At 45.3% G+C, this 27,955-nt stretch overlaps 1 protein-coding gene across 7 annotated transcripts in view; it reads left to right on the forward strand.

The window, feature by feature from the left end:
• The window catches only part of Cep250 (centrosomal protein 250), a 47,169-nt gene that overhangs the window by 13,075 nt on the left and 6,139 nt on the right, over positions 1 to 27,955 (forward strand). For all 7 annotated transcript variants that reach the window (XM_071608878.1, XM_027945165.2, XM_071608880.1 and 4 more), the window contains 21 exons: positions 1,789 to 1,885; positions 4,035 to 4,142; positions 4,665 to 4,826; positions 5,355 to 5,533; positions 5,830 to 6,012; positions 7,639 to 7,783; positions 8,581 to 8,727; positions 9,627 to 9,857; positions 10,635 to 10,828; positions 11,051 to 11,178; positions 11,390 to 11,559; positions 12,436 to 12,603; positions 12,995 to 13,129; positions 15,954 to 16,097; positions 18,332 to 18,465; positions 19,823 to 19,961; positions 20,874 to 21,216; positions 21,704 to 21,825; positions 22,746 to 22,866; positions 23,900 to 24,021; positions 24,421 to 27,018. In XM_071608878.1, the coding sequence (XP_071464979.1) occupies positions 1,789 to 1,885; positions 4,035 to 4,142; positions 4,665 to 4,826; positions 5,355 to 5,533; positions 5,830 to 6,012; positions 7,639 to 7,783; positions 8,581 to 8,727; positions 9,627 to 9,857; positions 10,635 to 10,828; positions 11,051 to 11,178; positions 11,390 to 11,559; positions 12,436 to 12,603; positions 12,995 to 13,129; positions 15,954 to 16,097; positions 18,332 to 18,465; positions 19,823 to 19,961; positions 20,874 to 21,216; positions 21,704 to 21,825; positions 22,746 to 22,866; positions 23,900 to 24,021; positions 24,421 to 27,018 (5,770 nt within the window). The remainder of the gene's footprint in view (positions 1 to 1,788; positions 1,886 to 4,034; positions 4,143 to 4,664; positions 4,827 to 5,354; positions 5,534 to 5,829; positions 6,013 to 7,638; positions 7,784 to 8,580; positions 8,728 to 9,626; positions 9,858 to 10,634; positions 10,829 to 11,050; positions 11,179 to 11,389; positions 11,560 to 12,435; positions 12,604 to 12,994; positions 13,130 to 15,953; positions 16,098 to 18,331; positions 18,466 to 19,822; positions 19,962 to 20,873; positions 21,217 to 21,703; positions 21,826 to 22,745; positions 22,867 to 23,899; positions 24,022 to 24,420; positions 27,019 to 27,955) is intronic.

Consider the following 27,955-nt stretch of genomic DNA (forward strand, 5'->3'; position numbering starts at 1 on the left):
CTGAGGTCCCAGGAAAGGCTCCTTGAGGGAAAACTGACTCATTCGAGAGTTATGGAAAGGCAGGAGAGAAACCAAGAGTGTTCCTACCATGAGAGGGAAAATAGATGTGCTGGGATAGTCTAGTTTGAAACCCAGTGCCATAGTTGGGGCTTTCACTGACCTCTGCCCTCAGATTACCTTGTAGCTCAGTTTTTCTCGTGTAGATTTGTATAGCTAGCTGTGACTCTGTCCTCTATCAATACCAAACTATTTGCCATACCCAGAATTACCAGTTCTTCCATGTTTCTCTGCCTTTGTATATGTTGACCTTGGCCTGGAATGCCACCCTCCCTTCCCCTCTGCTTTATCCTCTAAAGCATAGATCACATGTCACCTCTTCTACAAAACCTTCTGTGAATTTAGTAGTCTGTTATGTTACTTTGTCCCTGTGGTCTTTTGGCCTGCTTGTTACAGCATTGATCTCATTGTATTCCATTAATTATTTAGTTTCTTGCTGATTTTTTATTTTTGCGGTGCCTGGGGATTGAACCCATGGCCTTTGTGTGTGTTAGGCAAATGCTATACCACAATAACACGAGTATTTTAATTCTGGGTTTATAATGAAGTGGGATTTTTATTTTTTTGGTATTGAGTATTGAATTCAAGGGCATTGTATCACTGAGACACATCCCCAGCCCTATTTTTTGTACTTTATTTATACGCAGGATCTCACTGAGTTGCCTAGTGCCTCGCTTTTTGCTAAGGCTGGCTTTGAACTCTCAATCCTCCTGTCTCAGCCTCCCTAGCAGGCGGGATTACAGGCGTGTGCCACCATGCCGGGCATGAAATGGGATTTTTAAATGATGATAAGAAGGGCAAAAATTTTATGTCTCTAGTGCTTTGCACTTATCTCCATATAGTAGACACTAAATAAATGTTTGTTGAATGATACAATAATTAACCATGTGGTGAGTTGGGCTCTTGGAATTGGTACATGATATCATTATTAAGATTTTTTATAAAAATATTTAAACCCCTGAATAATATTCACTTAAGAAATACTTGTGGACGGGTGCACTGGCTCATGCCTGTAGTTCCAGCAGCTTGGGAGACTGAGGCAGAAGGATCACTAGTTCAAAGCCAGCCTCAGCAATTTAGCAAGGCACTAAGCAACTCAGTGAGACCTCTAAATAAAATACAAAATAATGGTTGGAGATGTGGCTCAATGGTTAAGTGCCTCCTGAGTTCCATCCCAGTACACCCCATCCCCACCCCCTGGCAAAAAAAAAGAAAGAAATACTTGTTTAGCCACCCACATGATGCCAGGCACTAAGCTCCATGATATAGTGTTAAGCAATAAAGATGTCACTGACTTTAGAGTAATATCAGGGAGATTGACCATATTCTATCCGAATCACCCCTTCTTTTTCCCTATCAGAGTCAGAACCTTGGGCTGGAGGGACTTGGGACTATCCCATGTGTCAATTTCGATATTCTTATTGGCTTCAGGGTGCTTGACTTCAAGATCAAGCGAGGCCTGGAAGGGCCTGGGCCAGGGCTTTCCTTCAGCTCTTGGCCCCCAAACACAAGTTCCAGCCTTAAGATGTGGTAAATCCCTGCATGTGTTTGAGTGGCTTTTGGCTTCCTGCTCCCAGTTCAAAGCTAGTAGCTTCACATGGTGTTCAGGGAGTGCCCAAGGGATTCTGGGGAGCTGCAGTGGAAGTGTCTTTTGGGGCTGGGGTGTGCTGCATAGTAGCTTTACCTGCTCCATGGGATGCCTAAGTGACAGTGCTGTGCTCTTCTTATTAGAGTGACCGAGCTCTCTGCTTTGCTGGCCCATTCTCAGAAGCAAAATGAAGATTATGAAAAAATGCTAAAGGCTCTGAGAGAGACAGTGGAGATCCTGGTACATAATCCTTTGTTCTGGAAAAGAATTGGGAGTGGGCTTGTAGGTTCCTTCCTCCTTTATAAACAGGTAGTATAGACTACCACGAAATGTTTCTTAATGAAGTTCTCCAAAGCCAAAAAAATATATTTTGATTGAATCTGACAATAAAACCCATGAATTTATTCATTCAAAAAATATTATTAACTGTTCACTATCTCAACTGTTTTCCTGGGAAAATTATAATGGCATATGGATGCCATGTGTTCTTTTCAGAGAGAAGTAGCATATACTTTAAGAGACACAATGTCAAATTAGCAGGTTACCTGGGGAATAAATGAGGAATATGGCAATTTTTAGCCTGGAACAAAAGGACTTGAAGAACTCAGGGTGTCTGTCTTCACACATGGAAGTCTGACATTGGGGGAAAAAGATTGATGCATTTAATGTTTTCCAGGGCAAAACCAACATCAGAGGTTAGATATCATAGGGTAGGAGGTTTGGCTCACAGCTAGAACTACTTGAATGGTCTATCTTTTTTTTTTTTTTTTTTTTTTAATATTTTTTCAGTTGTTGACAGACCTTTATTTTATTCATTTTCTTATACGTGGTGCTGAGAATCAAACCCAGTGCCTCATACATATCGGGCAAGAGCTCTACCACTGAGCCACAATCCCAAACCCATTGAATGGTCTGTCTTATTAAAGGAGCAAAGCTTTGATTACTGACTTAACATGTGACAGGGATGTTATTAAAGAAGCTCTTTAAAGTTGCATGTTAGAACCTCTGGCTTGATTCCATATTTTCCTTTATTTCTATGAATTTTCAGATTTCTGATTTTAAGCAGCTCCTGAACCCCTGTCTGTATTCACACCCCTAATTTTTTCATCCAGACTGGGGTCACCTGGGAGCTGGACTTGTTTGTGTTTTCTTGATTTCTTTCTTTTTTTTTTTTTTAAGTATTTTTTTTAGTTGTCAATGGACCTTTATTTTATTTTATTGTATTTATATGCGGTGTTGAGACTTGAACCCAGTCTCAACATGCTAGGCAAGCCCTCTACTGCTGAGCCATAACCCCAGCCCTCTTGATTTCTTTTTGTCAAGAATTTGCCTGTTCAGACATCCATGGGGCTTAGAAGTAAGTGAATGAAGTGGATGAGTTGCAATACTTCTTGTTTTCCAATGCTATCTTGTTTAGTTTTCAGTAAAGCAGGGGAAACTTGAGTTCAGTACTAAGGAAACAGTGAGGAGTGGCAAGGAATGAAAGACCCCAAATAAATGTCTCATCTTGAGGAGGTATCCATTGTTCAACTTCAATAAATAATTATCATCTAGGAATGGGGGCTGGGTGAAGCTCATTTTTAACTTTTTTGAGAGAAGCCAGAACTTCAGACTTTTTGCAAAGTCTCTCCCTTTATACGTGTTGATTCAAATTTTGGCTAAATAAAACATTACTACAGGTCTGTGTTTTCAAGCCTAACATAAGTGCAGTAAGAAGAGAGGAAATCTTGAGTCTTCAAGATTATTACTAGCTTTGGGGCTAGAGCTGGTTTATAGCCATGGCTCTCTGGCATCGATTTACTATTTGGAGGCAGCGGCCATCCCCCATCCAATAATAGCTGACATCTGTTGAGTGTTTGCTTTGTATCAGCACAATGTTGTAGAATTTATGTGCAGCTTTTAATTTAAGACTCCAAAACAACTTATGGAAATAGTTGCTGTTAATTTTCCTATTTTTAAGAGAAAAGTTCAAAGAAGAAATTGCCGAAAGTTACCAACCTAGTAAGTGATAGAGCAAGAACCCTAACCTGGGCAGGCTAATTTGGAGCTTTTAATCGCTTCATCTGAACTTTTTATCATCACATTGCATTGTCTTCGGACTTCTTGGAAAAGTGGGGTTGACAGAATGAGCAGAATAAGACTTTGGTTGATTTGGGGTCTGTAATTACAAATTATTTTTTGAGAGTTTGGCTCTTAGGCTCTACTCTTTTTTTATATTTTTTATTGTAATTTTTTTTTAGTTGTAGTTGGACACAATATCTTTAATTTTATTTATTTGTTTATTTATTTTTATGTGGTGCTGAGGATCAAACCCAGGGCCTCACACGTGCAAGGCAAGCACTCTACCATGGAGCTACAGCCCCAGCCCTCTATTCTATTCTTTATGCAGGAGTCAAATCACACAGAATTAATGGAACATGAGGCATCTCTTAGTAGGAATGCCCAAGAGGAAAAGTTGTCTTTACAGCTGGTGATCAAGGAGATAACACAGATACTGGTAAGCCTGCTGTCATGGTACCTAGGTAATGCTTCATTCCTCTCCCCAGTCTTCCATGTCCTCTCACATGCCTAGATTTCCAGTCTCTTGAGGTTTGGACTTAGGGTCTTGTGGGATGAATGCTCTGTATTTGAAGATGAGATCCTTAAGGGATAGGTAAGCATTCATATCCTGGCACTATGTGGTGGGACAGGACCTCTTTCCTGTCACCAGCTGCAGTTCTCAAGCCAGAGAATAGATTCTGGTCTTTTGTCACTTCAATAGCCTCTTCTTCCTTTGTTCCCTTATTTATTATTATCTCAGAGAATGTTCTGGCCTTGTTGCTAGTCTTAGATTTGGGTGACCACAGGTGGAGTGTTGAAGAAATGAGCCTTTTTTTCTCTCAGATACCTACTCTAACCCTCAGGGAAAGGATCCGAGAAGGAAAACCTCAGATTCTTCTGGCTGTAGTGTGAGCTAAGCTCCTGCATGGACTCCAGGCTTCAGTCAGTAGGGTGGTAACAGTGTTGTGTTGGTTTTCAGGCCTTGGTGGAAGAAGGGGACAACACTGGCCAAGGCTCTGGTCATGAGAGCTCTTTGAAATTGGACTCTAGTGGCTTCTCCTCCCACTTTGATTCCCAGGATCCAGACAAAGCTCTTACTCTGGTGCGTTCAGTGCTGACTCAGAAACACCAGGCTGTGCAGGTGAGGCTCCCTAGTGTTCCTCAGTCAATAACGTGGCAGCTAAACTGACAGATGCCCCAAGTACCTCCCTAGCGTGGACTATCCCTTTCAGTGGACCAGTCATGCGGTGTCTATTCAACACCCCAGAGTGCTCCTTAGAATTTCTCCATGTCTGCCCAGTTATACTGTGGGTAACAGGCTGATTCTCCATGCCTGTGGCAACTTCACATTGTACAACAGTGTTTATTACTATGAAAAGAGCTATGGTAGGGTATGGGTATGAGTTCCCCCAATCTGAGGGACCTAGGCACACTTGCCATCCCCCCATGCCACTGTACTTTTGAAGATGATGAACTCTTAACACTCTAGAGCTCCAAAAGCAAATAACCCCTTGTCCTCCGACTTTTCAACCAGTCACATCTCTATTCCCAGCTTGCCCTTGTACCAATGCCTAACCTCATGTCCAAATGGACTTTCAGACTTCTGAAATCCCTCCTTTGCCCTTGCCCTCTTGCTTATCATCTCGTTTCTACTGCTGTCCCTCCACAGGACCTAAGGCAGCAGCTTTCAGGCTGCCAGGAAGCAATGAGCTTCTTGAAGCAGCAGCACGATCAGTGGGAGGAAGAGGGCAAAGCCCTGAGGCAGCGGCTGCAGAAGCTCTCTGGGGAGCGGGATGCTCTGGCAGGGCAGACTGTGGGCCTCCAGGGCGAGGTGGACACTCTCAGCAAGTGAGCAGATGGGCTGTTCATCCCTACTCCCATGTCTGGTCTCTGTCCTCATCCACACCCATTTACCAGTACCCATTATATCTTTGGTCAGCTCCTCCTGTCATCCCTGAGATCCAGGGCTGCTTTGCTTTGTGTTCTATTTAACAAGCTTTTGGGTTTTTGTGTTTTGAAATGATTGAAAAACAGTTTCCTGCTCAAAAGGAAAGATGAAATGTTCTCCTTTGACCTTGTGATGTCTGCTTCCAGCAAGGATTTTAGGTCCCAAGATCTGCTCATTTCTGGTTTCTTCGTTCCAGGGAGCGAGAGCTCCTGCAGAAGGCCAGGGAAGAGCTGCAGCAGCAACTAGAGGTGCTGGAACAGGAAGCATGGCGGCTCCGAAGGGCAAATATGGAGCTACAGCTGCAGGGTGACTCTGCCCAGGGGGAGAAGGAGGAGCAGCAGGAAGAGTTGCACCTGGCTGTTCGGGAGAGGGAGCGTCTGTAAGTGTGACCAGTCTCTTCCTCTCTGGCCTTCCTTTAGTTCCACACCCTCCCCCACCTGCTCCTCTATTTTAGAAAGTGGACTGTCTAGAAGCCTGGCACAGAATGGGTAAAATTAGCTTACTACTTTCCTTTGCAGAAAGATGAATACACAAAGTGCATCCAGACTTTGTTGAGCACCCATAGAGATGAGGCACTGTGAGGAATATAAAAATGAATAACATATAACCTCATCTCAAGAAACTTGCAATAATGAAGAAGACACAAGTAAACAACTGTGAAATGAGAGTAGATGAAGTATAAGTATAAATAGGCCTTCGAACCTGTTCATTTTGTAGCATAGGAGTAACAGTTAATTATTGAGAACCAGGAAGAGCTTTAAGGAGTAGGAGATGGTTTGAGTGGGACCTTGACCTATTTTGATAGTGAATAGGAGAGAGGCTAAAGGAACAGTATAGCAAAGAAAAGGAGGCAAGAATGTTCATGGCATGTTCGGAGTAGGCTGGGATGCTAACAGATGAGCAGAGAAGTAACAGGAAATAAACTTTGCTTTCAAGAAGGGAATTCGAGAGTCAATATTAAATCTATGAATTCTCTTATATGATGTTGCACAAGGAACAGGGACTTTAGAGCTGAATGAAAGCTTGGTTTAGATTCTGGATCTGCCACGGACAGATTATTTGTAAAATGGGGATAAGACTATTTACCTTGAAGAATTAATGGAAAAAGTGTTTTAGAAAATGTCAGCATAGAGCCTAGCATACAGTAGATCTTGAATAACTGGTAGCAGGGTTATCTTTTCTTCACCCTTGGTATATTCCCCTCCTCTTCTGTACCCTAGTTCTTTGCAACTAGTGGGCATGAAGAGTAGAAACTTGAAAGACTGCCAAAAGGGTCATGCCCTGTCCTAGGAAGGATCTCCCCTGCACCAAGTAGAAGGCAGACAATCTGCAAATAGTTATATTTTTAAAACTTATCTTACCTGACTTGATGACATAGTTATATGATTCAAAAGGAATTTTAAAAGATTTACAAAAGATAGACACATGAAGTCTTACTTCCATCTTTGCTTTCTACATCTTGTTTCCCTTCCTCCTCTAAACTATTTAAATTAATTTCTTGTTTATCTTTCCCGTGCTAGTTCATGCAAACATAAGCATAGATTCTTCTTTCTCTCACTTTTTTTGCATAAAGAAATGTATACATTTTGCATATATATATTATATAAAAAATGCACATGTGCCAGGCACATTGGTGCACACCTGTAATCCCAGTGGCTTGGGAGGCTGAGCAGGAGGATTGCAAGTTCAAACCCGCCTCAGCATTGGCAAGGCACTTAGCAACTCAGTGAGACCCTGTCTTTAAATAGAATACAAAATAGGACTGGGGATGTGGCTCAGTGTTTGAGCGCCCCTGAGTTCAACCCCCAGTACCCCCCCCCCAAAAAATGCACATGTGTACTGTTCTTCATCTGACTTTTTTTACTTAGCATATTAGAGATCATTTCTTATCAGTTTTTGGAGACTTTTCTCATTCTTTTGCATAGAAAATGTAATTATATTCATGTTACCTTTTGGGTGACCACTTCCAAAGACTTACTCTAGCCCCATCTTCTTCGTTTCTCAGTCAGGAAACACTGGTGGGCTTAGAAGCCAAGCAGTCAGAATCACTCAGTGAGCTAATCACACTTCGGGAAGCTTTGGAGTCAAGTCGCCTGGAAGGGGAGTTACTGAGGCAAGAGCAAGCGGAAATGGCAGCAGCACTGGCCAGGGTGTGTAGGCCTCCTCTTTACTTACTGGGTGGATGGCTTAGGAAGTTGGGTTCCCAGAAAAAGGGCATGTAGCTGCCTCATTCTCTTTGCCCTTTAAGCTGTGACCCTTGGGTTTCTTTCCTCCATTCCTAGCCTGCTTCTGGGTTCTCTCCCTCTGAATGTACCCTCTATGTTGGAATTAGATGATGGTTATGTCAGCCTTTTAAAACCATTCAGTGGCTTCCCAGCTCTGGAGCTGCATTCAAAGACTTGCCATCTGCCTCAAACTGTGTGTCTAGCCTCCCTGTCCACTCCAAACCCACCCTAACCCCTGTTGTCCTTTGCTCCATGTAGCATTAGTTGCATTCTCAGTTTTGTTATGTTCCTTTTTGACCCTAGTATTCTGCATATGCTTTTTCCTCTGCCTGGACTGCTTCTTTCCTTCCCCTTTAACCAGGAACTGTTCCTCATCTCTCAATACCCAACTTAATTGTTAACTCCTCTACCAAGCATTTTTGACTCTTCCAAATTGAATGAATGACTTCTTTGAGTTCCCCAGAGCACTTTGGGTCTATATTTCTATAGTGTCCTCACAATTGTGCTTGTTCATTATGTCTGTGCCTCTATGCTGTGAGCTCCTGTCTTACACCTCAATGAAGGAATAAATGGGCAAAGGGAAAACTTGTTTAGAATGTAGGGGAAGGGATGGAGTGCTAACTGATATTTGCACCAAAAGCAGCAGGTGTTGGGAATGTGAACTGTTTACAGTTTTAAGAAAACTAGGAATGGGAAACGCTTTAACCCTCTTTGATTTGTAGGCAGAACAATCCATTGCAGAGCTTTCAAGTTCTGAGAACAGCTTGAAGGCAGAGGTTGCCGATCTTCGGGCTGCAACTGTCAAGCTCAGTGCCTTAAATGAGGCTTTGGCATTAGATAAAGTTGGACTGAACCAACAGCTTCTCCAGGTGAGCAGAGATTTGTCTGATCTCCATGAAGGGCTGGAACCTGACTGAGACGCCAGTGACAAGCAAAGCTGATGCCCATATTAGGGCAGACTCCTTAAGGGATTAGCTCCCAAATGTAGTTTTGTTTCTTTCTTTCTTTTTTCTTTTTTTTTTTTCCTGGTACTGGGGCACTCTACCACAGATCTATACCCCCAGCCTTTTTTATTTTGAGACAGGTTCTTGATAAATTGCTGAGACTGACCTCAAACTTGAGATCCTCCTGCCTCAGCCTCCCTAGCAGCTGGGATTATAGATGTGCACCTCCATGCCTGGCATCAAACAGTTCTGAAATGAACAAAAGGAACATTTACTGTACACTGGAGAGCAAAGGATTAGATTTGAGAATTAGAAATACTCCTGTCCCACACTTTTAGCAGAACCACCTTTGTATAGGCTTTAGGGAGAGTCATCAGAACTGGGAAGGGATTGATGTCCTCTGGAAGCAAGACCAGGTTTTTAATCCTATTAGGTGAAATATTGGCAATCACTAGAAAATAATCCACCAAAGAGCCTAAATCCTCCAAAATCTCTACAGGTTATAAATTTAACCTATAATTTTAGCAAAGGACCATACTTACTCCCCCTGTTCTCTTGAGCTCCAGAAATATTCTGTTCTATTATTCTGAATTATTTGAGAACAGAATTTTGCCCTTTTTTAAATCTCCATCTCCAGCATCCAGCCTATCCTGTACTTAAAATACAAGCACCAGATCAAATGAATAGATTTCCCCCCATCTTCATTTTTGGAGAATAGATTCACATCTCACTTGGATTTTGGTTTTCAGCACTTGAGACCCGTTAGGGAAACTCTAACCACTTGTCTTTGATGACCTGTACCCCCTTTCCTTTTTGGCCAGTAGTTGGAGCATGACAACCAGTCTGTGTGCAGCAGAGTAGAGGTGGCAGAGCAGGCGAGAAATGCTTTGCAGGTAGACCTGGCAGAGGTAGAGAGGAGCAAGGAAGCACTGTGGGAAAAGAAAACTCACCTGGAGGCTCAGCTGCAGAAAGCTACAGAGACTGGAGCTGAGCTACAGGCAGAGCTCAGGAGCATCCAAGAAGAAAAGGAAGAAATTAAAGAGAAATTAAATGAGGTGAGAAGACAGTTATACAGTGGACACCATTAATTAAGATACTACTCATTGTAAAAAATAAAACATGATGAAAATGACTCAGGGAAAGTCTTATTTCCTAGAAATGACCCGTGTTACTTGTTTGTGGTCTATCTTCCTATTTTTTAAAGTAATTCCTACAAGAATCTGCTGATTCCTTACTTCTTCCTACCCACCAGTTTGAATTAGATGCTTCTCCTATATGCTCTGCCAACACCTCATGCTTATTTCAACATCTGCACCATTCATACTACAGTTATCTGTTTCCATGTCCGTCAGGCAAGGCTGTGTCTTATTATTGTATTCCTTTGGCTGTTAGCTCAGCGCTGAACACATAACAAGGCTAATCAGTACATTTATTTCTTGAACCAATGAATGACCTGGCCCAAAGGTCATCTTTTTCCTTCACCAAGCCTCTCATAATAATTATACATAATCTTCCATTTCAGAATCCCTTCCTCAGGTCACTGGTCACTTTCTTCCTGGTATTATATGCATCCTATTTCTGAAAACTAAAAGTTCTTATGTGCAGGTCTTCTGTCCCCAGCAGAGTCTTGCTCATAAAAGAGCATCCTTTCAGGGCTGGGGCTCTCTGGGTTGCTCAGGGAAATAGATAAATGCCAGTGTTATTAAGTGAGCAACATTCAGATTTACAGTGCTGGGCCCAGAATCTCTGAAGCGCCAATGGCCCTAACCTGGTATTAGCAGACCAGGGGAATTTTGCCTCTACTCTATATCTCACTAATTTCTTCCCCTCAGGCACTTTACCAGCAGGAGGCAGCTACAGTTCAGCTTGAACAGCTGCATCAGGAAGCAAAGCGACAGGAAGAAGTGCTTGCCAGGGCAGTCCAGGAGAAAGAGTCTCTAGTAAGAGAGAAGGCTGCTCTAGAGGTGCGGCTGCAGGCTGTGGAGAGAGACCGCCAGGACCTTGTTGAACAACTTATGGGGCTTAGGTAAGGCTTTGATCCAGTTCAGCCACGCTTAGAGAGCTTCACAAGGCAAAGGGTAGCCAAGCTAACTTCTGTGCCCTAAGTATATGACTTCCAAGTGAATTATGAATTTATAATTGCCCCCACTAACTTCTCCAGGTAGCCAGTACTTAGAACTCCACTCCTTTTAAGGAAAGGTAAGGGCATTGATGGGTAAGATCTCTTCCTGTATCCTAAACTTCACAGCTCGGCCAAGGAACAGCTGGAGAACAATCTGTTTGAGGCCCAACAACAAAATTCTGTGATAGAGGTCACCAAGGGACAGCTAGAGGTCCAGATTCAAACTGTCACTCAAGCCAAGGAAGCAGTCCAAGGTGAGAACCCAAATGGGATGGGGCGTACTCTATCCATGGGGATGGTGAAAGTCAGGAATGCAGTGGGATGCTATTAAAGCTTTTCTCCAGCCAGCGCAGGGCCTCTGAGATGGGAGTTGCTCATAAGGTTCATGGGGAGCAGAAGAATATTATTAGGTAAAAGGAGCAGGGGCAGAGGCTCAGAGAGCTGATCCTCTTTCTGGAATCCTAGGGGAAGTGAGGTGCTTGAAGCTAGAACTGGAAACTGAACGGAGCCAAGCAGAGCAGGAGCGGGAGAGAGCAGCCAGAAAGTTGGCCCAGGCTGAGCAAGATGGGCAGATGGCCCTGGAGCAGCAGAAGGTGGCCCATGAGGAGGAGGTCAAACAGCTTCAGGAGAAATGGGTAGGTGGTGAATGTGGCTGGGGTTGGGAGAGGCAGACGTGATTTCCCTTCTGTGAAAGGGCACCACCTGCTGACTCTTGGTCTAGGTGTTACTGCTTACAGGAGTGGTTTGGACAGCATGGTATAAATAACTTCTAGGTATTAAATGAGTTAATAGCTGGGCACGGTGGAACATACCTGTAATCCCAGCAAGTTGGGAGGCTGAGGTGGGAGGATCATGAGTTCAAAGCCAGCCTCCCAACTTGGGTGGGCTCACCAGCATGCTGAGCATAGTGCCCACTGTATTTACCAGCTTTTGATGAAAGAAGTGGTCACTTGCCTGGCTCTTACCTACCCTCTGAACTCATTCAAGACAAACCTCCTAGAAATCATAGACTGCCCACAGCCTGCACAGCGTCAGTAGCCTGCTAGTATTGCCTACTGCACCTGCAGGACTCGGAATCTTGGCCACACAAGGCTGGCAGGGGACATAGTGGGGCAGTGCACAATGTTGCCACAACCTTGAGATCTCTCCTCACCTCACTAACTCTTCTCACCCTGGACCTTCCCCCTACTGTGATCCCTCACCTGATCCTGTGCCCTATCCTCATGCCACACCAGCATTGTTTTCTTGATACTTACCTTCCCTAGCCATGACACCTTTCCCCACATCCTTTCTCACCTTATTTGATTTTTTTTAATAAATCTCATTTGACTGTAAAAATTTAGTGAGACAGATAAGGCAGATTATTAAGCATTACTTTAAGTTGAGGAAACAGGCTTAGCGGGGTATCGGGCTCACGTAGCTAGTAGTAGAGAGATTCTACTTTCAAACCAGTTCTTTTGCCTTCTTTCCCCACCCATTCGGTTCTAACATCATTTCCTTTGCATGGCCAGGAGAAAGAGCACTTCCGGCTTCAGAAGGAGCTGAATAAGGCCCTGGAGAGCCTAGAGAGAGAAAGAATGGAGCTGGAAATAAGGCTGAGGGAGAAACAAACAGAAACTGAAGCCATCCAGGCACAGAGGGAAGAGGAACGGACCCAGGCAGAGAGTGCCCTCTGCCAGGTGGGAAGCTAGGACAACTGGAGTGGCACATCCATTACCATTGGTGACCCCAACTATTTTCTTTTGCTGTCCTTAGAACAAGCTATAGAAGGGCTTCCAGAAGAGAATGTAGTACCCACTTAGTTGCCAGCGAGCGGGGTGTTCTACACCGTTAGCTGCAGGGCTTCAGTATGTCGTACTTCCTGAAGGAGGGCTGACATTTACCACATCCTGTCAGCTTGCAAACCAGTGGCTACCTTCACACTTCCTGGTTCTCAGTCAGTGGGCTCAGACCTTCCTTTGCCATCAGCCCCCACCCCATTTGCTGGAGGCGCCCTAGAGCAGCAGCTGGGCTGTGCTTTTGTCCTCCTGGGCGAGCATGATAACCCTTGCCCTTTCTGCTTCTCCACAGATGCAGCTGGAAACAGAGAAGGAGAGAGTGTCCCTCCTTGAGACACTGCTGCGGACCCAGAAGGAGCTGGCAGATGCCAGCCAACAACTGGAACGGCTGAGGCAGGACATGAAGGTTCAGCAGTTAAGAGAGCAGGTATGGAGGGTGGTCTTAGGCGTTCATTCACCCATTCAACAACTAATAGTACTTTAGCACTTCTTATGCACCAAGTACTAGGCTATGGGCTGACATGTGACAAGTACATAAAGGGGTGGCTCAGTGGTCAATGTGATAGACCTGGTCCCTGCCCACAAGAAACTTACACTGTGGTGGCAGGGACAGATGTGAAATGAGCAGACACAAAATAAATGATATGATTGTTTTATAATTAGTTTGTAATAAGTGTTCCAATAGAAATAAAAAGAATGATGTAATTGAGAGTGGTTCAAAGGAGGCCACTTAGGACAAGGTGGGCAGGGAAGACCTCACTAAGAAAATCACATTTGAGGGCTGGGGTGTGGCTCAGTGGTAGGGCATTCGCCTAGCACGTGCAAAGCCCTGGGTTTGATCCTTAGCACCACATTAAAATAAAGGTGTTGTGTCCAACTACAACTAAAAAATAAATATTAAAAAAAAAAGACATTTGAAGGGCTCGGGTTGTAGCTCAGCAGAAGATTGCTCACCTAGCACATGTGAGGCCCTGGGTTCCATCCTCAGCACCACATAAAAATAAATAAATAAAATAAAGGCATTGTGTCCAACTATACCTAAAAAATAAATATTAAAAAAAAAAACAAAAGAAGAAGAAAATGACATTTGAGCTGAGACTTGAAGGTTAAAAAGAAGCTAGCCAAACCAGGCGCAGTGATGCACACCTGTCATCCCAGAGGCTCGGGAGGCTCAGGTAGGAGGATTACGAGTTCAAAGCCAGCCAACTCAGTGAGACCCTGTCTCTAAATAAAATACAAAATAGGGCTTGGGATGTGACTCAATGTCAAGTGCCACTGAGTTCAATCCTTGGTACCCCTGCCCCCCACCAAAAAAAAAAAAAAGGAAGCTAGCCAACAGGGCATGGTGGCGTATGCCTGTAATCCCAGCCACTTGGGAGGCGAGGCAGGAGGACCCTAAGTTTGATGCTAGCCTTAGCATTTTAGCAAAGCCCTAAGCAATTTAATGAGACTCTGTCTCAAAAACAAAAACTAAAAAGGTCTGGGAATGTGACTCAGTTTTAAAGTGCCCCCGTGTTAAGTCCCAAGTTAAGTCCCAAGTATACCCCCACAAAAGAAGTTAGATATATGGTATAACACAGAAGAACCTCAAAAACATGCCAAGTGACAGAAGCCAGATACAAGAGGCCACATTATGTTTCCATTAATATAAAATGTCCAGAGCAGTCAAATCTACAGAGACAGAATGCAGATTAGTGGTCGGGTCAGGGTGGCAAATGGGGAGTGACTGTTAATCGGGTGATGAAAATGTTCTGCACTTAATTGTGGTGATAGTTCAGAATTCTGAATATACTAAAAACTACCAAATTGGCTGGGCATAGTGGTGCATACCTGTAATCCCACCTTCTCAGGAGGCTGAAGCAGGAGAATCATAAGTTCAAGTCCAGCCTCAATAACTTAGACCCTATCTCAGAATAAAAAAGGTAGAATGCTCTTGGGTTCAATCCTCAGCACCAAAATAAACAAAAACACTGAAATGGCATACTTTTTGTTGTTGTTATTTTTATATTTACATGACAGTAGAGTGTATTTTGATTTATTATACATTTATACATACATGGGGTACAAATGTATAATATGTCTAATTAGGATCCCATTCAAGCAGTTGAACATGATATTGAATTTCTGAAATGGTATACTTTTTGTTATGTGTGGGGGTTTTTTTGTTTGTTTTTGTTGTTGTTGTTATTTTTGGTACCAGAGATTGAACTCAGGGGCACTTGACCACTCACTGAGCCACATCCCCAACCCTATTTTGTATTTTATTTAGAGATAGAGTGTCACTGACTTACTTAGTGCCTTGCCAGTGTTGAGGCTGGCTTTGAACTTGCAGTCCTCCTGTCTCAGCCTCCCCAGCCACTGGGATTACAGGTGTTGAAATGGTATACTTTTTACAGGTGAATTGAATGGTAGGTGAATTTTATCTCAGTAAAGGCTTTAAAAAGAAAAAGAGAAAAGAAAGAAGCCAGACATTTGGAGAATACGTCAGAGGATTTAGCTTTCTGAAGGGCCCTAGGACAGACAGAAAAGGGCTTGGGAAGTTCAAGGACAGAAAGCAGTGTAGCTTCAATGTGATGTCCTCAGGGGCAAGTGGAAAAGTGGGCAGGAACCCTACCTCAGCCAGAGTAGAAGCTTAGATTTCATTTAAAGGCAGTAGGAAACTGTTGGATGGCAATTAGAAAGCAGGTATGGGACATGATTTTATATGTGTGTGTATGAGTGTGTACATATTTTTTTTCCTTTTTTCTTTTGCAGTGTTGAGGATTGAACCCAGGGTCTTGAACATGCTAGGCAAGCATTCACCCATTGAGCTACATCTCAGAATAAAATTCTCTCTACATCTCTAGATACAGTTCTCCATTGAGTCAAGTGGAGAAAGAGAATGAAGAGAGAGAGTGTGTGTGTACATGTGTGTGTGCGTGTGCGTGTGTGTGTGTGTAGGAGATAGAGGTATCAAGTGAAGTAGGGGGATAGTCAGGAGGCTATTGGTATGGTCTGGGTGATGAACCACTACCAACTCGGGGCCCCTGACTCAGAAACCTGGGTGACCCTGTGCACAGTATGAAGTAGGAGAGCAAATAGGAGGCAAGGAGTTGAGGTGGGAAAGACATAGATTGCTGGAATGACATGGATCTGCCTTAGCTTTTGTCAACCCAATAGAAAAAAACAAAATGTCCGTATGTATCCAATGCAGGTTTCAGGACAAAGGCTCAAGTATACGTCACACTCCCTGATGTCTTCTCCCTCTGCAGGAGACCACTGGGATGCTGCAGTCCCAGCTCCGCGAGGCTCAGTCGGAGCTGAAGGAGGCAGCACAGCAGCACAGAGATGACCTTGCTGCCCTCCAGGAGGAGGGTAGCACCCTGCTGCAGGACAAACTAGACCTACAGAAGCAGGTCCCTGCTCTTCTCCATCCTGCTGCCTGAGCTCAGGAGCACAGGGATAGGTCACAGTACCAAGTGGATAGTTGAAGGGTGTTCAGAGCTAAGCATGTGTCTCTTGGTGCCCTGGAGTAGTACAAGTGGCCTTCCATATCCATGGGTTCCACATGTTTGGGAAAAAATTGCATCTGTATCACATGTGTACAGAACTCTTTCTCTAAACAGAGTATAACAACTATTTACATTGTATTAGGATGATAAGTCATCTAAAGATGATTTAAATGTTATGAGAGGGTGTGCCTAGGTTATATTCAAAACATGGTGCAATTTATATAAGGGACTTGAACATCTGCAAATTTTGGTGTCTATTAATTCTAGGATGCGAGTAACCACTGTAACTCTTTCTTTGAAGTGATCTAAACAAAGCTAGGTTTTTCTCAGGCTGTCCCAGTTCTGATTGTTCTTCCCATTCTCATCCTGAATCCAATGTTGTTATATATCAGGTTGCTTTTCTTTCTTTCTTTTCTTTTTCTTTTTTTGTTCAACTCTATGTATTTTTTTATTTTTAAATATATTTATTGTAGAGACTTTCAAAAGATGAGTTACACACAAAAATATCTATAGTTACATTATTATATCTTAATTTTTTTAGAATTCTTTTCTTTTTTATTCTAATTTGCTATATATGACAGCAGAATGCATTTCAATTCATATTACACATATAGAGCACAATTTTTCATGTCTCTGGTTGTACACAGTAGAGTGAACACCATTCGTGTCTTTAAACATGTACTTATGGTGATGATCTCCATCTCATTCTACCATCTTTTTTATCCCCATGCCCCCTCCCTTCCCCTCCCACCCCATTGCCCTCTAGAGTTCATCTAATCCTCCCATGCTCCCCCTCCCAACCCCACTATGAATCAGTCTCTTTATATCAGAGAAAACATTTGGCATTTGGTTTTTGGGGGATTGGCTAACTTCACTTAGCATTATATTCTCCAACTCCATCCATTTACCTGCAAATGCCATGATTTTATTCTGTTTTATTGCTGAGTAATATTCCATTGTGTGTATATATACCACTTTTTTTTTATCCATTCATCTATTGAGGGGCATCTAGGTTGGTACCACAGTTTAGCTATTGTGAATTGTGCTGCTATAAACATTGATGTGGCTGTGTCCCTGTAGTATGCTGTTTTTAAAGTCCTTTGGGTATGGACCGAGGAGAGGGATAGCTGAGTCAAATGGTGATTCCATTCCCAGCTTTCCAAGGAATCTCCATACTGTTTTCCATAATTGGCTGTACTAATTTGCAGTCTCACCAGCAATGTATGAATGTGTCTTTTTACCCACCTCCTCACCAACACTTATTGTTGTGTTCTTTTTTTTTTTTTAATTTTTAGGTGTAGATGGACATAATACCTTTATTTTATTTGTTTTTATGTGGTGCTGAGGATTAAACCCAGGGCCTCACACGTACTAGGCAAGCACTCTACTGCTGAGCCATAACCCCAGCCCTTTGTGTTCTTAATAGCTGCCATTTTGACTGGAGTGAGATGAAATCTTAGAGTAGTTTTGATTTGCATTTCTCTAATTGCTAGAACTGTGTAACATTTTTTCATATATTCGTTGATTGATTGTATATCATCTTCTGAGAGGTGTTTGTTCAGTTTCTTGTCCCATTTATTGATTTGGGTATTTGGTTTTTTTGGTGTTTAGCTTTTTGAGTTCTTTATTACCCTAGAGATTAATGCTCTATCTGATGTGCGAGTGTTAAAAATTCACTCCCAAGCTGTAGGCTCTTTACTCACCTGATTGTTTCTTTTGCTGCGAAGAACCTTTTTAGTTTGAATCCATCCCGTTTTGGGGTTACTTTTCTTATTCAGTCTGATTTTTCTTATCAGAATCCTATATCAGATGATGTTCTGATCTTTTTTGTTTGTTTATTTAAAAAAAATGTAATCACTACACACTTTCCCATAATTTTGCTTTTGCTCTTTAGCCAAGATTTTATTTATATCTGCCTGTGTGCAGCATTTGTGAGCCTGGGAGACAGATGGCCCGGTCTGAATGATACTGGGAAAGGGGGTGGCTAAGAATAGTTTAGGAATTGGTGGGATGAACCTCCAGAGCTTTAGAGATGAGCCACTGAGTGTGGTTCTTGCAGGACCCTAAAGCTCTACTAGAAGCATCCTCCCATTGTTCCCCTGCCCTGTCATCTGGTCCACATCCCCTTAATCTTTCAGGTGGAGGACTTGAGGTCTCAGCTGGTGGCCCAGGATGACTCCCACAGACTAGAGGAGCAGGAGGTTCAGGAGAAGCTGAGAGAGGCCCAGGAGAGTAGCCGAATTCAGAAGGAACTGGAGAGGGAGAAAGCCAGGTAGGCTAGACAGCCATGGAGGTGTTTTTGCTTTTCTGGCTGACAGTTCTGACAGTTCTTTGCACAGGTCACCTCATCTTCATGTCTCCAGTTCTGGAGGATACAGGTACATGTGGAGAGGACATGATCTCTGTCTTCAAAGCTTACACTTAATTAATTTAGTAAATAGCATCCATTATGCATCAGATACTTTCAGAGTGGGGGATATAGTAATAAACAAGACATTGTGGCCCCTGACCCAACAGAATTTATAGTTTTACGGGGAAGACTTTAATCAAATAATTCTCCAAACACATTAGTGCAGATTATGACATATAGTGTAGAGGAAAGAAATACGGTGTTGAAATGGAAGTGAGAGAGGGGAGACCCACTGTAGAAAGTTGTTAGTGAAGGCAACAGCATCTCATGACACTATTTAAATCAAGCACTGAAGGATGAAATGGAGCTATCTGTGCCAAAGGATAAAGGAAAGTTCTATACAGTAGGAATAGAAATTATGCTCAGAGACCCTGAGCAGATGAAAACTTAAAATGTTTGGTGAAACTCAGAGTATGGTGTAACAAGCATAGTGAACAAGGAGAACTGGATAAGTCCTTATCATTCAGGAAGCTGTAGGCCATGGCAAGAAATTTGTAGATTATATCTAGTAGGAAACCACTGGAAGATTTCAAGCAGGGAAGTTGACATAATTCAGCTTATGAGGTATTAGAAGAGACAGTTAATGGCATGAAACAGCAGGCGACAGAATGGAGAGCAGCATACATTCTCAGTGCTGCAGGAATTTGAGAAAGGACAGATCTTTTGGTGATGACAGTGTCAGGTAGAAGACAAGTCAGGAGGCTGGTATAGGTGTCCAGATGAGAGATACTGGATGCTGAGCTGAGGCAGGTAGAGGAGAAGGGAAGGGAGGAAGGGGTTTAAGGGATGTAGAGTTAGAATCAATTATATATAGTCACAGATTGGATGTGGACAGGATGAAAGGAGAGTTCTGCTGTGGTCGTAGTTTCTATGTTGGGACACTGAGGATGAAGGTACCATTTCTGAGCTAGGAAACATGGTAGGAGATGAGTGGGGAGTTGAAGTTACACGGGATGAAGATTAGTCATGTTGAATTTAAAGTACATGCATAGGTACGTGTAAAATGTAGCATAGAATAACCTATGAAGTTGAAATGAGGTGTCATGCATGAAGTGACACTTAGTAGGTGCTCAGTAAATGGTAGCATGTATTGTGACACTATACTCATTATCATTAGTATTTCTATTTTAATTATTTATGCTATGTTTAGAATAGTACGGTAAGAAGGTAGTTTCTTCTCCTTGAGAGTGTGACAGCCCTGTGACCCTTTTCTTCTTAGCCTGACTCTGTCACTGGTGGAAAAGGAACAAAAACTCCTTGTTTTACAAGAAGCTGACTCTGTTCGACAGCAAGAGCTGAACTCCCTGCACCGTGACATGCAAGAGGCTCAAGAAAGGCAAAAGGAACTCAGTGCTCAGGTACTCCCCACTGTGGTTATAACCCTGCTTCCTGGGGGAGGCCTGTTCCTGAAGTGTTGGGATGAGTGCTCACAGTCCTCTTACACAGGGGTCAGACTGGATCCTCAGTAGCCCTGGCAGGAGGGGAAAGCCAGGAATGGGCAGGGTGGAGGCTTGGTAACCTGACCAATGAGAATGGCCTCTGCGGGGAACCTGACAGCCTGGATCATAGTGACCAGAGGGCCAGAGCCCAGGTGGGCCTGGTGGACACACAGCCACTTCCAAGTATGCTTGGTCTGGGTGGCAAGACACAGCAGAGGGAACTGAGCGGCAAGAAACACTCCAGGTCAGGTAGCAGCAGCAGGACCTCCCAGGACTACATCTGCTCACAGCGGGACCCATGACCTGGGTTCAGAGGAGAGAGGACTGGGAGAAGAAGAGTGGGAGTAAGAGCTAGCTAGACAGGTCTGCCTGTTAGTCCTGAGTCTGACTGCTGGCTCTGTTGCTTCCTGGTTGTGTGAGCATCAGTCCCTTCATCCATAAACAGGGATGGTAATTCTGAGCCGTGATGGAAATACATAAAGCGTCAGGAACACGGTGAGCATGCAGTAAATGGTAGCCGTTGTTATGAGTGGTCTTAGGCTAGTTGTCAGGATCTCAGGGAAGATATCATAGGGAGCTGGCACATCAGCCTGGGAAACCAAGGCCAGAGCCCATTAGTATAGATTGGGCCTATGTGTCAGGAGTTGTTAGCCTCTAAGTGTCAGACCTAGGCACTCACTTCAGAGCCCTCCCTACCTGCTTTAGAACTGAGCCAGCTGAAATCCTCTGTCCTGATCCAGATTTACAAGGGATTGAGCAGGGTCAGGCTTAGAAGGTCTGAGGAGAGAGTATCCACCCCCTGCTCATAGTGAATGGCTTCCTCCCTGGCAGGTGGAATTACTGAGGCAGGAGGTGAAGGAAAAGGAGGCTGATTTTGTGGCTCAGGAAGCACAACTGCTGGAGGAGCTGGAGGCCTCTCGGATCACAGAGCAACAGCTGCGAGCTTCCTTGTGGGCCCAAGAAGCCAAGGCTGACGAACTTCAGCTGCAACTGCGTAACACAGAAAGCCAATTGGAGGTGCTGGCTGCTGAGCAGCAGCCTGGGAACCATGCCCAGGCCCAGCTGGCCAGCCTCTACTCTGTTCTGCAGAAGGCTTTGGGGTCTCTATGTGAGAACAGGCCAGAGCTGAAGGGTGGGGGAGACTCTGCTCCCACCCTGTGGGGCCCAGAGCCAGGTGAGCTCTTAGTCCTTACCGCAGAAGCCAGGCCTAGCTCCCTGGGGAGAAAGGAGGGGAACGCAGTTCCTCAGGCAATATTACATCAAAGTTAAGATCACCACTCTAGAATTCACTCTATGTGAGTTTGAACTCCAGCTCTACCATTTTGCTAACTATGTGTTGTTGGGCAAGTCCCTAACTTCTGACTTTAAAGTGAGGATATTAAAAGCACCTACCTCAGGATTTTTCTAAGGAGTTAATATGGTTACAGGTGTAAATAGCCCACAGGGTGCATAACAAATGACAGCTAACTACCTGGTACCCACCTTGGTGCCTAGTGCTTAGAAAAGCAGAAAGTTATGTGATGAATCAACTACCAATACCAAGGGGGGGCTTCTTTGATGAGAGGAGGGACTAGCAGGAAGGCCAAGGCCACATCTGGGAAGGAAGACTATTTGTTTTCATGACAGCAGCCAGGTAAGGAGATTTTCTTCCATTTCTTCAGGCCAAAATGGAACCAGGAGCCTTTTTAAGAGAGGGTCCCTCCTGACTGCTCTTTCGGCTGAGGCTGTAGAATCTGCTCTCCACAAGCTTCACCAAGACCTGTGGAAGACTCAGCAGGCCCGGGTGTGTATTCTCTGCCCTCCTTCCTTGAGGGTCACTTCCCTGAGAAGACTGAGGCAAAGACTCAAGTAGCTGTTTGGCTTGTTTTATTCCTGAGGTCAAGTTGGAATGAGCTCCTCCCTATCACTTGCCTCCTGGTGACTAAAGCATTTAGGTTTCCTGGGCCTTGTTTTCACTTGCAAAGGAGGACCGCTAATGTCTGCCCCAGGGGTTGTTGTGAAGATTAAAGGAGTGGGGGTGTAAAGTAGCCCTATAAACTATAAAACTATATGTGTACGCTTTGGTTCACATCATTTTCCTCTCAGCCAAGAATTTATTCTTAGACCAAGCCCTCCAAGAGAAACTCGTTGAGGAAGGGACCACCAAGATTTGAGGTTGCCTTTTATAGGAGCATCCATGCAAATTGCTGGCCACTTACATGCCAGCCACTCTGAGCTGGGATTATCAAAAAGAGAAAGACCTGACCTCTGCCCTCAAGAAGTCTCATGACACAGTGAGGGACCAAACTGCATTCTGATAGCAAACAGAACTGACAGAAGTAATTGAATCAGTAATAGACACAGATGATGGACTGGTGGAACTATTTGGAAGGGGCAGTCCATTCTGGTTCACAAAGGATCCAAGGAAGGAAGAGGTTGCCCTTAGGCAACACTTTGAAGTAAGTATTTGGGAGGGTAGAGGTGTTCCCTGGAATAGGGCCTTGAGCAATTATTTCAAAAGATATTAGATGGAGGCAAGTTGGAGTAGAGCCCATCATCACTTCAGGGAGCAAAATGCATATGTGAGTTCTGTGGAAGCTATTTGAGAATAGGGCCTTGATGGCAGGCCACCCCAGAGAGGAAGTGAGATTAGAATTTGAGCCCTGGCTGGGACAGCTTTGTGGCAAACAAGGACTCAAGTTCAGCCCTGCCTTCCTTTCCCAGGATGACCTGAGAGATCAGGCCCAGAAGCTGACACAGAGTCTAATTGATGTTGAGGTGGAGAAGAGCCAGATCCACTCCAAGTTTCAGGACCTTCAGAGACAGCTCTCCCAGAGCCAGGAAGGTGAGCTGTGTCGGTGGGCAGATTGGCAGAGAGGACAGGTGGAAAGACCAAAAGTGGCAGGAACAGCCTAGCAGCCACTCTTTCTATTATTTACCCACACCTGGGAGATTATATCTAAGGTACAACCAAAGGGGCAGTGAGCCCCTTGAACTATTTGTATGCTTTGCTTGGCCTTTGAGGGCCATCCTGGAAGAAGGGATCAGGAAGAACAGAGTTGGGAAACTGACAGAAGGAGCTGGCAGGATTTCCATTTTTCTGTCTCTGCAAGAGTTGTTAAAAACAAAAAAGCTGGAAATCCAGGGCCAGGGTATGAGAATATGATAAAATCCTGTTTCTTTTGTTATTTATTCATGTTACTTATTTGTTTCATTGCCAACAATGTCCTCAAAATTAGACTTTAGGGCAGAAGGATAAGGACTTATTTGGGAGAAAACAAGGAGAGGAAATCTCGGGGAAACATCTGTACCACAGCTAAGGGTTGGAAAGGGTGATGACCGCTTAGAGAGGAGAGAGAAGGCTCTTGAGGCTCAAGGTTCTTCTGTAGAAAAGGAAACTTGGATGATGGGTTTTGCCTTTTTGAGGCCATTTGAGGGCTCTTAGAGATCCACACAAATAGAGCTGGGTTCCAGGACACCCTGCAGAAGTGAGGGGCAGCCAGCAGAGCCACCTAGGTCCCTAGGAGCTTCTACAAAATCATGTGATTGGGGTGTAGAAGGAACCTCTGATGTTGCTAGCTCAACCCTCCCTGGAATCCAGGCCTAAGGATCTCTGTGATCAGGATAAAGATGTGTTGGGATAATTGACAGGCAATGCTAGGACTGGCAGCAGACACAGACAGAAGTCTGAGAGCCTCAGGGAGCCTAGATAGATGGGAGCAGCTGGCAGATGGGTGATGTCTTAGGATGCTGAATGTAATTCTCTCCTGGCCTTCTTCCCCTTTGATTATGTTCCCCATTCTCCATCTGCCTCTATACTCCTGTGGTCTCCCACCCCAACCATGGACCTAATTTCAGTATCTCTGCTTTTCCCAAAGAGAAATTCAAGTGGGAAGGAAAACACAGCACCCTAGAATCTGAGCTGAGGGAGCTGCATGAAACTGTGGCATCCTTACAGAGTCGCCTCCGGCAAGCAGAGCTACAGAGAATGGAAGCCCAGGTAAAGTGGTACTGATTGGGCCACTGAGTGGTACTCAGGGCCCACAGCTGTAGCTGTCGCTCTCCTTTGCCTATGGTAATGTGCCCAGCTTCCTTTTAGCAAGTCTCTCAGTTCCTCTGGTTGTCCCCAAGTCCCTGGAGGCCATTGTTAAGGTCATAATGAATCCTCCTCTAATTACCTTCTCTGAGTTTAGGTTGAGATTTTTGTCCCTTTCCTTGAAGGACCAGGGTCTGGGATGACTCTGCACCATGCAGAGTCCTGGTAGATGGTAGGGATTCCTTTTACAGGATCAGCTTAAGTGTAATTGTTCATTTTTCCCAAGTCTTTGTCATTGCTAATGCCACAAAATAAGGAAGGGAAAGTCCAGTGCCTAAAGTGGTTTTGCCTCTTGTTTTCCAGAGTGAGCGAGAGTTACTTCAGGCAGCCAAAGAGAACTTAACAACCCAGGTTGAACATCTGCAAGCATGTGTCACAGAAGCCAGGGCTCAGGCAAGTGCTGCTGGGGTCCTAGAAGAAGACCTAAGAACGGCTCGCTCTGCACTGAAACTGAAAAACGAAGAGGTGGAGAGTGAGCGGGAGAGAGCCCAGGCTCTACAAGAGCAGGGCGAGCTGAAGTTGGCCCAAGGGAAGGCTTTGCAGGAGAATTTGGCTCTGCTGGCCCAGACTCTATCTGAAAGAGAAGGAGAGGTAGAGACTTTGCAGGGAGAAATCCAGGAACTGGAGAAGCAGCGGGAAATGCAGAAGGCAGCTCTAGAACTGCTGTCTCTGGACCTGAAGAAGAGGAACCAAGAGGTGGATCTGCAACAAGAACAGATTCAGGAGCTGGAGAAGTGTAGGTCTGTCTTAGAGCACCTGCCCATGGCTGTCCAGGAGCGAGAACAGAAGCTGACTGTGCAGAGGGAGCAAATCAAAGAGCTCGAGAAGGATCGGGAGACTCAGAGGAACATTTTGGAGCATCAACTTCTGGAACTTGAGAAGAAAGCCCAAGTGATTGAGTCCCAGAGAGGACAGATTCAGGATCTGAAAAAGCAGTTGATGACTCTGGAATGCCTGGCTCTGGAGCTAGAGGAAAGTCATCACAAAGTGGAGGGCCAGCAGAAGGTGATTGAGGAACTGGAGGGCCAGAGAGAAACACAGAGGGTGGCTCTGACCCACCTGACTCTGGACCTGGAAGAAAGAAGTCAGGAGCTGCAGGCACAAAGCAGTCAGATACAGGAGCTGGAGAGCCACAGCACCTTTCTGGCAAGAGAGCTACAGGAAAGGGATGAGGAAGTGAAGTCCCAGCACCAACAAATAGAAGAGCTGCAGAGGCAGAAAGACCAACTCACTCAGGACCTTGAGAAAAGGGACCAGGAGCTGATGTTGCAGAAGGAGAGAATTCAGGTTCTGGAAGACCAGAGGATGCTGCAGACCAAGATCCTAGAGGAGGACCTGGAACAGATCAAGCTGTCCTTGAGAGAGCGTGGCCAGGAGCTGGCCTCCCAGAGGCAGCTGATGCAGGAGCGGGCAGAGGAGGGGAAGAGCCCTAGTAAAGCACAGCGTGGGAGCCTGGAGCACATGAAGCTGATCCTGCGTGATAAGGAGAAGGAGGTGGAATGCCAGCTGGAGCATATCCAGGAACTTCAGGAGCATAAGGACCAGCTGGAGCAGCAGCTCCAGGGCCTGCACAGGAAGGTGGGTGACACCAGCCTGCTCCTGACCCAGCGAGAGCAGGAGATAGTAATCCTGCAGCAGCACCTTCAGGAAACCAAGGAACAAGGGGAGCTGAAAGAGCAGGCACTTCAGGGTCAGCTGGAAGAGGTCCAAAGAGCCCTGGCCCAAAGGGACCAAGATCTCGAGGCCCTGCGGCAAGATCAGCGGCAGGCCCTGGCCCAGGAGGAGGAGAAGGCAATTGCCCTCCAGGCTGCTCTGGAGCAGGCCCATGTGACGCTGAAGGAGTGCCAAGGAGAGCTGGAGGAGCACAGGGAGCAGGTGAGAAGGCTCCAGGAAGAGCTGGCAGTGGAGGGACGGCAGGTTCAGGCACTGGAGGAGGTTTTAGGAGACCTGAGGGCCGAGTCTCTGGAGCAGGAGAAGGCTCTGCTGGCCCTTCAGCAACAATGTGCTGAGCAGGCACAGGAGCACGAGGCAGAGGCCAGAGCTCTGCAGGACAGTTGGCTGCAGGCAGAGGCCACACTCAAGGAGCGAGACCAGGAGCTGGAGGCTCTGCTGGCAGAAAGCCAGTCTTCTAGGGATCAGGAAACCGCTGCACTGGGCCAGGCAGAGGCTCTGCAGGAGGCCCTGAGCAAGGCCCAGGCTGCCCTGAAGGAAAAAGAACAGCATCTCCTTGAGCAGGCAGAATTGAGCCGTGGTCTGGAGGCCAGCACTGTCACCTTGCAAGCTGCACTCGGCACCTGTCAGACACATGCCCAGCAGCTGGAAAAGGCCCTGAGGATGCGAGAAGGTGAGATTCAAGACCAGGATCTTCGACACCAGGAGGATGTGAAGCAACTTCAGCAGGCACTTGCCCAAAGGGATGAAGAGCTCAGGCAGCAGAAGGAACAGGGGCAGCTGTTGGAGAAGTCTTTGGCACAAAGCAGTCGAGAGAATAGGATCCAAGAGAAGCAGAGTCTTGGGCAAGAAGAAGAGATGTGGAGCCTGCGTGAGAATCTAAAGGAACTAAAGCTGATTCTAGCCCAAAAGGAAGAAGAGATTCAGGAACTGAGAGAAGCCCAGCAAAGGATGAATCTGGAGGCCTCTCCCCGCCTCCACAAAGCCTCCTCAGTGGAAGAGCCATCTCCAAAATTGAATTCTTTAGCACCTGTGCTGCAGCAGGACTTGGAGCGACTGCAGATGGTCCTGAGGCAGACAGAGGCCAGGGAGATTGAGTGGAGGGAGAAGGCCCGGGACTTGGCGATGTCCCTGGCCCAGAGCAAGGCCAGTGTCAACAGTCTGCAGGAGGTAGCCATGTTTCTACAAGCCTCTGTCCTGGAGCAGGAATCACAACAGCAGAGATTGCAGGTAAGTGCCTCAGGGGAAGCGAGGGTCAGAGACAGAACCCGTCTATCTGAGCTCGAGGGCTGCTTGCCACCCTGGGCCTTTTGGCACTCAGAAAGTATAAGAAGCTGAGATCATGAGTACCTCAACATGAGCTAGTCTGTGAGACACACAGTCTCTGCTTTTGGAGCGGGACTAGTAAATAAAGAGCTGTGCTGCAGTGTGCTTCGTGCCTAATGAGGGCACTCTTGTTCCAGGCAGGCTGGAGGGTTGCCCAACCTTTCCTTCAAGTATGTCCCAAAAGGCTTCCTGCTAAAAGTGGATGAGATCTGCAGCTGGGGTTATGGCTCAGTGTGGAGCGCTTGCCTGGCATGTGTGAGGCACTGGGTTCGATTCTCAGTGCCGCATCTAAATAAATAAATAAAAATGAAAGTCCTCAACAACTAAAAAAAAATATCTGAAGGGACCAGTCAGGAGCTAGCCAAGCACTGGTGGGGGCAGGGGCTTTCTAAGGAAGAGGAAAAAGGAGAAAGAACACAGAGGTGTAGGAGGTTCAGGTTGTCTGGAAGTTAGAGGGGCTGTTGGCAAGAGAAGAGAGGACAGCAGAGACCACAGCATTCAGGTCTTAGAAGTATGGACCTGTAAGCAAGACGCTAAGGACCTGGGTTAGTAGTGGGAAGCACCTGAAGAGCAGGAAAATGACACCATCAGAGATATAGTTCAGGACAATCTCTCAGGCTGCTGTGTGCAGTAACAGCAGATCTGGGGAGACCAGCTAGGAGATTAGTAGAGGTCCAGGGGAGTGGTGGACACCTAAGATGGTGTGAGTGGAAACAGGTACTCACAGGTGTTCTGCAATTGACTGACCAAGAGGTGGGAGGAGTAAGAAGGGACAGAAAAAAAAGTCAAAGGCAACACTAGGGTTTCTTCCCACTAAGATGAAGAAAAGCAGGTATGAGGG

This window comes from Marmota flaviventris, chromosome 2 (assembly GCF_047511675.1).
Source record: "Marmota flaviventris isolate mMarFla1 chromosome 2, mMarFla1.hap1, whole genome shotgun sequence".
Classification (NCBI taxonomy): domain Eukaryota; kingdom Metazoa; phylum Chordata; class Mammalia; order Rodentia; family Sciuridae; genus Marmota; species Marmota flaviventris.